The following is a 10,425-nucleotide window of genomic DNA, read 5'->3' as shown; positions in this document are numbered from 1 at the left end:
GAATTGAATGGAAGAACAATAGTAATTGCATTAATACTCGAGGTACAGCATAGCTCCATACCTTAATCTATGGTGTGTAGAAACTCCACCGTTGAAAATACATAAGAACAAGGTCTAGGCATGGCCGTGAGACCAGCCTCCCAATGATCAAAAGATCTAAAGATCAAAAGATTCCAAAGATCAGAAGATTTTTAATACAATAGTAAAAGGTCCTACTTATAGAGAACTAGTAGCCTAGGGTGTACAGAGATGAGTAAATGACATAAAAATCCACTTCCGGGCCCACTTGGTGTGTGCTTGGGCTGAGCAATGAAGCAATTTCGTGTAGAGACTCCTCTTGGAGTTAAACGCCAGCTTTTATGCCAGTTTGGGCGTTTAACTCCCATTTTGGTGCCAGTTCCGGCGTTTAACGCTGGGATTTCTGAGGGTGACGTTGAACGCCGGTTTGGGCCATCAAATCTTGAGCAAAGTATAGACTATCATCTATTGCTGGAAAGCCCAGGAAGTCTACTTTCCAACGTCGTTGAGAGCGCGCCAATTGGGCTTCTGTAGCTCTAGAAAATCCGCTTCGAGTGCAGGGAGGTCAGAATCCAACAGCATCTGCAGTCCTTTTCAGTCTCTGAATCAGATTTTTGCTCAGGTCCCTCAATTTCAGCCAGAAAATACCTGAAATCACAGAAAAACACACAAACTCATAGTAAAGCCCAATATACTAATAAAAATATACTAAAAACTAACTAGAACATATCAAAAACATACTAAAAACAATGCCAAAAAGTGTACAAATTATCCGCTCATCAGTGAAGCCTATGGAAACACCTATAATCCCTTATGGAGAAATCATCCAAATTTCTCATAGAAGGATCAGCAAAAGCCAATAGGTATAATTTTTCCCATTGAAAAGGGGAGGTCTGTTGCTTGATTGACCTTCAGTCAGATTGTAAGACACCACATTTGCGCTACTGTTTTCTGCCATGAGGATCTTTTCTCCAAGCTGCAAAGCTTGATCTCTTTGAGACCAAGCTCTGATACCAATTGATGGTTTCAAAGGCTAAGAGAAGGGGGGGTTGAATCTTAGCCCCTTTTTTGCTTGATAACACTTGCTGACTTGTCAGACTAATTCTGGAAACTTTTACTCTTTTTATCTCTTCACTACACACGAGACTTTTTGTTTTGTCTCGTCCCTAGCCACGAGACTTTTCTTTTTGTCTCGTCATTTGGCACGAGATAATTCTGGTTTTTGCTCCTGTGTAATTGAAAACAGAAATGGAGTAGAAAGGAGAAGAAGATTACACCCAGATATATCCTGGTTCGGCTGCTAAGTGCAGTGCAGCCTACATCCAGTCTCCATCACAAACATGATGGAATTTCACTATAATCAATCTGATTACAACTTGTAAAGTGCTAACCCAACTTACAAGGGGATTCCCACAGAATCATGATACACAACATAGATGAACAAAGGACCTCTAAGACATCTATGGCTTTTTCTTTTAATTTTTCACTCTCTGCCTTTTTCCGCTCTATGGCTTTTTCATACAAACCTCACTTGTTTGCCTTTTTCCATGAGACTCAAGACATGACAAAATTAAACAGAAAAATTACAAAATAGGAAACATTGAAGGAGAAGAGAAAACTGTTAGCTCAGGTAGCTCTGAGAACTCTGTGCCTTGCACTCTCAAATTTTCTCCTTTTTTCAAACAGTGGTTGTCCACCCTTATTATAGAAGAGGGGAGCCTCCACTTTTTGAAGACAAAACCGAACCAACTTCTTCCTCCTTCAACAACACAGAACCGGTTCGGCCACTTAGAGAGAGAAGAGATAACCATGTAAAACCCAACATGCAATTACCTCTAGTCCTTTCTTGATCATCACCCTTCATTAATCCGAGCTCTCCATCCTTGGCTTGCTCTCCAAGATGGATTTCTGGCCCTTGATGCTTCATGATGATGATGACTTCATCTGCTTCAATCTCTGCCTTCAACCATCACTTCGCCACTCTAGCTACTCCCTGTGGTGGTTGAGCAGAGTCAAAGACAAGTCATGCTTCAAGAATCTCCCTTGCTGGCCGAATCTTCATCTTCCTTTTCTGAGCATGAAGAGCTCGAGATTACCTCACCAAATCTAACCACATTTGGTGAAAATCTCAGCCACTACATACTTTACTTTTTCCTGCCATCATTAACTTGATGGTCTTGATGCATGCAACTTCTTCTTTTTCTTTGTTGATGAGCATAGCGTCCATAGCTTCCTGGACAAGGACCGAAGAAGAAACAAGAAAGAGATGAGAGAGAATAAACAACTTAGAGAAAAGTAATTCAATGTGATAAACCACTTTGTTGGTGAAAGTTGCTTTTACTTCCCTAGCTTAGAGTGGCGTGTTTGTCATAATACCCATCAATCAATTCAGCTGAATTTTTTCTCTCTCATATATCCCATGTATTAATTGATAATGTAATAGATTTTGAAATCCATCACATGGTGAAATACTTGGATCCGTTGGAAGCATTTTGCTTTCATTTTAATCTTGGTTTTGGACCAAGTTTGGAACCATTCATCATAAATGAGATTTGGGCTTGTAGTATTGAAGTTAAAACTGGCCCAATTAGTTAACATTTGCTTTCATGATGAATATTGTTTCAGATCAAGCATGGGAAAATTAACCATGGGCTTGGTTGAAATAATATTGAGCTTGGCCCATCAATAAAATACAGCCACTCAATATAAGTCATGCATCAAGGCTGATTATTGGGCTTAAACCAGAAACTCATTTCTCGGCCCAACATAAAATCTGCACAACAAAATTATTAATTAAGCAAATGTGAATCAAGATCAAATTAATAATTTTGTAATTAAATATTTTAATAATGTTTGTTCATCATCAAAATTAAATAAGAGTTTTCCAAACTTATCAAAGCTTTTATTATGGGCAAGTGTAACAATTTTTTCTCTCTATATTATTTTATTCCTCTTGACCTTTATTTTCTATTACTTTTGTTTGCCACCAAGGCCTCTCAATCTCTGCCTATAAAATAGTAAGTAATGAAGGACATTCCTGTCCTATGCAGTACAAGTTTCCTCCAAACCTTATCGCCCTTGATGCATATGAAACTGTGAAGTCATGGATGGCTATGAAGATTCCTGCAATGATGCGTTATTCAAGTGAAACTCATGCAAAGTACGGCATTCCATTTTCTATCATTTTCAGAAATGAGTTCACCAATTCAATTATTTCCCTTTTGCTTTTTCTCCCTTATTCATCAACTGAATTATTTTCCTTTAGCTTTTTTCCACCTACATCCAACAGATTTTCATAAACTTTCATGATTCTCTATTTGAGAATTTTAGTTTTATTTTATATCCACTTTTTTCACTTGCAGGAATGAGACACATGAGGTCATCAAATATCTTGAATATTGTGTTCATAGATTGCATAATGAAGATTCTGGAGTTCATAACCTACTGCTTTCCTTATATGCAAAGCAGGTTGAGTGGTTTGCTTCTTGTATATATATATACCCTTAATGTTGGGTAGAGTCATTTTGATGTGAATAATGATAATGATGATAGTGCAGCATTAGAAAATAGCATCTTAATCAACAAAAGAATTTGTATGATTTCGACATTCTTTCGTGGTGTATTCTTTACTCAAATTAGCATACTTTGTCAATTAATCGTCAGTCCTTTTGTTCTTGAATGTTAATTAGGTATGATGTAATGAATATTATGTTTATCAATATGATTTTTGGCTTTCTTTTTTTAAATTTAGAGTGTGTTTGATAGAGTAAATTTAGAAAACAAACATGAAGTATTCATTTTGCAATGAAAAAATCTAAAAAATTATGTTTTACTTTACTGACGAATTTACAGATGAAAAATTCGCCTGTATTAAGAGTTGTGAATGCCTTTCCAAACTCCAATTACTGACAGAAAATCTGTTGAAAAGTTTGATGCTAGTTACCGACAAAAAATCTATTGGAAAATCTGACGGTTTAAGCAAAATGGGAGGGGACGATTACTGAGAAAAAATGTTGGTAACAGAGACAAATCTGTTGGTAAATTACCGACAGGAAATCTATCAAAAAATCTGACCTTTTTAGCAAAATTGAGGGGACAATTATCGAGAAAAATCTGTCAGCAACGGAGAAAAATCTGTCGATAAATTACTGACAGAAAAAAATCTATTATTAAATAATTTTGTTGGTATTTTCATGGGTAACAAAAAATCCGTCTGTATTAAAGATCAATTCTGTTTATAAATCCATCTGTAATAAGTAATTTTCTAGTTGTGGAAAGGGGTTGTGGGGTGTGGCACGCCTTAGTTGTGCACCTCCCTGGGGGTCTTTGGTGTGTAAATTCACTTTAGGCGTGTAGAATGCCGTGCAATGCCAGTTTAGTGGCACTGTTTTCATGAGCTAAAAGGTGGGGGCCGTTCGTGGCTCAAACTGAATGTCCATTATAAACATATACATATCGTTTTGAAGCTTGGGATGTTAGCTTTCTAATGTCGCCGGAAATTTCTCATTTGGACCTCTGTAGATTAAGTCATGTTCATTGGAGTATGAAGAGGTCAGGATTCACAGCATCTACAAATTCTCTTCAAAGGCATTGCACTTCCCTTAATTTTGTCTTTAATTCTTGGTTCCCTGGGAGGTTGCTTCCTTTTGCATGCCACCTTCATTGGTTCTCCCAGGTGCTTCTTTGGTTGTCCTTCTCCTCCTTTGTTCTTGCCTAGAATCTTTCAACAACTTTCTAAACATATCAAAGCTCAAAGTAACTCCAAGAAACATCGATGAAGGCACAATAATCTCAATTAAAATAAGAAAATCACTAACTTTATTCAAAGAAATAATAAAGAAAATAACTAAAGATGCCTGATGGACATATTTTTGATGGTATAGAGTTTCACAATAAATTCTCATTGCAAGTATAGTTTCTAAACCAACAAATAATCCTTTCAAGCAAAAAATTCTTTGCCACAAGTACAAAAACCCCAATAAAAATAACCGAAGTATTCAAATCTCGGATCGTCTCTCAAAGGAATTGCAGGGAAGTGTTCTTGTTATTGGCTATGAAGTATAATTTGGGGTTTTTGAATAAGGAAATAAGAAATTGAAATGGCAAAAGAAATAAACTAACAACTAGAAAAGCTCTTGGCAAGGTATGAGAAGTAGAAGTCCTATTCTCATTATCATCATCAATTGTGATGAGAATTATCCATTGCTCCACTTAGTTAACCTCTAACTATAAAGGAAAGTCAAGTGAAAATAATCAATTTGATTCCTCAAGTCCTAGTCAACTCCTAAGGAAAGACTAGCTTTAGTGGAATTCAAATCAACTAGCAACTTCCAATTATCAATCAACAAAAGAGTTTGATAACTCAAGAGTATCCAATTACTCAACCAAAGCCAAGAGGAGAAAAATCTACTCTAGCATCCTTCCAAGCATTTTATCAAACACTTGGAAGGCATAAAAGAAAAGTAAAATCAAATTGCAAGAAAAGTAAATCTACACTACCAATTGCAAGGAATTAACGACAATTAAGCAAATCAACAATAAAGGAACTCAAACACGAATTGCATTAAAAGGAAAATAGAAGAAACAAGAGTGCATCAATAACAAAGTAAATAATTACAAGAATAAAATGCTAAACTAGAGAGAGGAGAGGTAGAGGAACAAGAAATTGTAAAGGAAAAGTAAATCCAAGCATGAACTAAACCTAGATCTAAGAAATCCTAATCTAGATCTAACTTAATTCTAGAGAGAAGAGAGAGCTTCTCTCTCTAGAAACTAACTAAAGCCTCATAAACTAAACTATGACTAATTGGTTCATCCCCCTTCAATCCTTGGGTTCAATAGCATCAGAAATGAGTTGGATTGGGCCCAAAATGCTTTAGAAATTGCTGGCCACAGATTGTCTTAAGTGAGTCACGCTGCTCCTGCGATGCACACGCATGAGTGATGCGTCTGTGTCACCTAAACGCTAAGAAACTATGATAAATTTTATATCAATTTGAAGTTCCAGATGTTAGCTTTCCAACGCAACTGGAACCGCCTCATTTGAACCTTTGTAACTGAAGTTATGATCGATTTAGTATGAAGAGGTCAGGATTGACAGTTTAGCAATTCCTTTATTTCTTCATGAGTTCTCCCACTTTGCATGCTTTTTCTTCATTCCTTCAATCCAATATTTGCCTTCTAAATCGAAAATCACTTAATAAACATATCAAGGTATCGAATGGAATTAAAGTGAATTAAATTTAGCTATTTTAAGGCCTAAAAAGCATATTTTCACACTTAAGTATAAATAAAGGAGAATTTACAAAACCATGCTATTTCATTGAATAAATGTGAGAAAAGTTGATAAAATCCCCTAAATTAAGCACAAGATAAACCACAAAATTAGAATTTATCAATTCTCATGCATTATCACCAACCCAACCGAGGCAGATGATTAGTTTCATGCTATGGAACGGGCTCTGCAGGTGTAGCATATTCCCGAGGGACAACATGTGGAGTTCGCCACTTATATGATGAAGGGGGATGCACAACATTGGTGGCAAGAAGTGAGTCAGTTGTTGTGTCAAGGAGGTGTCGAGATCACTTGGGCTAACTACCAAACCAAAATTTACAAGAAATGCTTCCCTCCATCTGCCAGTATCAAAAACGAGTTGAAATTGTTACAGTTGAGACAAAGGAGTATGACAGTGCTCGAGTACACCAGGAAATTTAAGGACTTGTGCTGATTCTTAAAGGTGTGTCAAGGAATCTAACAGAGTTTGAAGAATAAAAATGTATCAAGTATGAATAAGGACTTTAGGAGGAACTGTTGGCTTCAGTGGAACTATTGTAAATCCAGAATTTTGCTGAATTGGTGAACAAAAGCCAATTGGTTAAGGAGTGCACCAAGAAATTAGCGGTGGCCATAGCAAACCGTCAGAACTTTTCCTCAAGAAACTTTAACAGGAACCTGGCAACACAAAGAACGAATTTCAAAAGAGATGGTCAGCCATAGCGTCGAAACCCACCAAATGGAAACCCTAACTCTTGATTCAGCCTGGGGAACCATTAGAGACAGGACTCGGGGAGGCAGCCCCAGAGAGACCCTTCTTGTGCTAAGTGTGAGAAGCCTCATAGGAGTAGGCCTTGCTAGTTTAGAGCGGGGTTTGCTATAACTGTGGTAGGTCAGGGCACATGGCGAGACATTGCTATGGTAAGCAGAATGTACTGGTTCCCCCTTAACCCCAACAACAAGGAAGGGTTTATGCGATGACAGCCGATGATGCTTCTGTGTTTGACTCCCTCATCTAAGGTGAGTGCTTTGTTAAAGGCAAAACCCTAACTGTACTGTATGATTCAGGCACATCTCATTGCTTTATATCTATAGATTGTGCATGTAACGACCCAACTTTCAGTACGTCATGATCGTACCAAAAGTAACCTAATTTCTTTATTATTTATTTAATATTGAGCCTTTACAAGCTAATCTATTGATAGTTTTACTAAAAAGTTAAAACTTTTTCGTCAAGAACAAATAACACATATGCATATACTTAATATTAATAATACATACAAAACCATTTACAAAACCTACCCGTTTGAATAAAACTTCAACTAACAAGGCAAGAAAAAAAATAAATTATAACAACAACTCAACTTAAAAACATATTATTCTATGCTCCAGCAGCTTTCCAAAAGCACCTGTAGCTGAAAGGAGTGGAAATAGGGGGTAAGAATTGGGAAGTTCTTAGTAGGGTTGGGGTGGATAGTTATGTTCATTTTACTCTTTATATAAAACAAACAAGCAACAGAACAAATACAATTTCAACGAACCAAGAATAGAAAAATAATCTACCAAAAGTACACACATATTTACAAAAATACACAATACAAAATATATGCATAATCAATCATGATGCATGCCTATTCCTAGTGCATATAATGAGCTCATTTGTTGGTTACACACCCGCTCCTACAATATCCAATAATCATATCCGAATACGGCTTTCCAGTTGGCATACCCCCTGTAGACACCCCCTATCAATATAGGGTAGCTTTTCCTGGTCAACGTATGCCTGACATACCTCTGTGAACACCTACTATCGAGACAGGCTGCGGCCCCAAGCTGAAAGTATGTATAATAAAAACTCTGTGAACACCCCTTGTCGTCACAGGCTGGGGCCTTAGGCCGAAGGTTTTTGGGAAAGCAAATCTCGATGTTCCCACCACTATTTATCTGACTGTCCTTCTACGACAGATTCTCACATAATCTTTTTCATTATTCATCATCAATTACTTTTTTTTAATCTTTACCCTCTACTCTCCTATGGCAGGGATCCATTTAGTAATACATTATTTTATTTCTTTTTCTTTTCTTCATTATTTTATTTTCCTTATTTTGATACCATAAATCGTCTTCACCCTCTTTCCTCATATCTCCCTAGGTGTTTTATGAAGAGTGTATCATAAGATTCTCAGCTTAGGTTTGTCTTTCTTCAACTTTTAACTAAGTTACTATTTAACTCTTCTATTCTATTATAATACAAATTATTAATATATAATATTTCAAAAAAAATACATAGATAATATTCTTATTACCGGGGTAAGAGTATTATTATTTTTATTATCCAAACTTATTAACTCTAATTTTAAATAATCTCATTACTCAAAACTTATTAACTTAAGCTTTATTATTAAGCTTTTATAAATTATTCCATATCTCTGAGCTTTTTAAAACATTTATGTTTTTACCCCAACATAGTTTATAAATGACTAAAATTTCCTTACATATAACATTTATGTTTTTACCCCAACATAGTTTATAAATGACTAAAATTTCCTTACATATCATATAATTACCAAAATAATCTTGCACCTTTTTTTTTTAAATATTTATTTTACTCCTGAACTTCTTAATTATTACCAAAAATACTCCAAAACTTATATAAATAAAAAAACTAACTTCGATTTTTATTAATTTACTATTTCAATCTCAAAAATACATTTTATTTCCATGATTATAGCTTTACCAAAGGACCAGACCGCATTCCCAAAATTCTTCAAGTTTTCTGCTTGATTTTTATGTCCGTTTTCAAGCTTTACGGTTACCGATTTTTCACAATTTTTAATTTAATCTTCCAAGCACCAAATCTCATCAATTTTTCTCCATATTTAAGTTTAAAAACAGCCCTCAAATTAGGGCACAACAGATCGGATTTGGCACCCTCATCAAAACCAAAATATAGAGCATTAAATCAACAATATTTCATCAAAATTCAAACACAAAATCATTCAATTTTAAGTCACAAACATCCAATCAACAATCACATATCAAGAACACATTTTATTATTACAAAATTTCCAAACCTACCTTTGTATGATAGCCACCAAACAAAAACACCAAGAAAACTTTCTGAACGAGAAATTGAAAAAGAAAATATCGAAATCAGCTACACCATCTCCTGGGCTCCGACTTGGCCGAACCATGCATGGAAGACCAACAGTGCCACCGTTGATTTCTCCCAAACAAAAGTGGCATCAACATGAAGAGGAGGAAGATACAAACACTTTAATCAGATTAGATTTTTTTTATCAATGTTGCAGATCGCAAGAAATCAAGATCGGAAGCTCTCGAGTGCCATGGAATCTCTCTCTCTCTCTCTCTCTCTCTCTCTCTCTCTCTCTCCCTCTCTCTTTTTCCTTTCAATTTATTTCGATGATGATGATGATGATTAATGAGGGATTATGGTTATTAAAATGATTAGGTGACACATGGGGGGTTGGGTGTTGCGTTTTAGGACTGCCGAGTCAGCGATTCAAGTTATAAATATCTTAAATAGATAAGTATGAAAGCTGGATATATTAAAACACAAGTAATAATATATATAGGGATAAATATATATGATTTAATAATATAAATAACAATAGTAACATAATAATAAAGGATATAGATGAAACATTAGCAATTCCAAGTTCATCAAGGAGTATCAATATTTATTCATACCGGCAGATTTTGAACTTGAAATATTAATTACCAAAATTAAATTATAAACTGTTCATTATTAATAGATTATTAAAATTATAATTTCAATTGTGTAAAATATCTTATTATAGCAAAATTATATAATAATCTTAAATAATGTAAACTCAAGGTATCATAAAAATTAATTTAAATACCTTCAATAAAATAGTTTCTAAAAATAAAAACTCCAATAAAATAAGTCATAAAATATTCATAATTAAAAATTCAAAATATGATGTTTAGAAAAATATCAATCACTTAAGTCCATTGATGATTGTTTTGCAAAAATGTTCTGCTCTGGGTAGTCTTCTGAGTCTAGAGCGAGATTCATTTTCTTTTTATGTGTATATATCGTGAGACCAACTGACGTCTATATCCCATTTATCTATGAACTGTAGCTTAAA

General features: G+C 35.1%; 1 protein-coding gene across 1 annotated transcript in view; it reads left to right on the top strand.

Moving 5' to 3' along the window:
- LOC110278616 (vacuolar sorting protein 18-like) overlaps window positions 1-3,582 on the top strand; it is a 23,094-nt gene extending 19,512 nt beyond the window's left edge. The window contains exons 5-6 of the mRNA XM_052258289.1: window positions 3,069-3,178; window positions 3,381-3,582. Coding sequence (XP_052114249.1) covers window positions 3,069-3,178; window positions 3,381-3,525 — 255 coding nt within the window. The 3' untranslated portion in view covers window positions 3,526-3,582. The remainder of the gene's footprint in view (window positions 1-3,068; window positions 3,179-3,380) is intronic.
- The last annotated feature ends 6,843 nt before the right edge of the window (window positions 3,583-10,425 follow it).

This window comes from Arachis duranensis, chromosome 1, assembly GCF_000817695.3.
Source record: "Arachis duranensis cultivar V14167 chromosome 1, aradu.V14167.gnm2.J7QH, whole genome shotgun sequence".
NCBI classification, from domain to species: Eukaryota; Viridiplantae; Streptophyta; class Magnoliopsida; order Fabales; family Fabaceae; genus Arachis; species Arachis duranensis.
The sequence above is the reverse complement of the archived record's forward strand: the minus strand, read 5'-3'. Positions and strand labels throughout refer to the sequence as shown.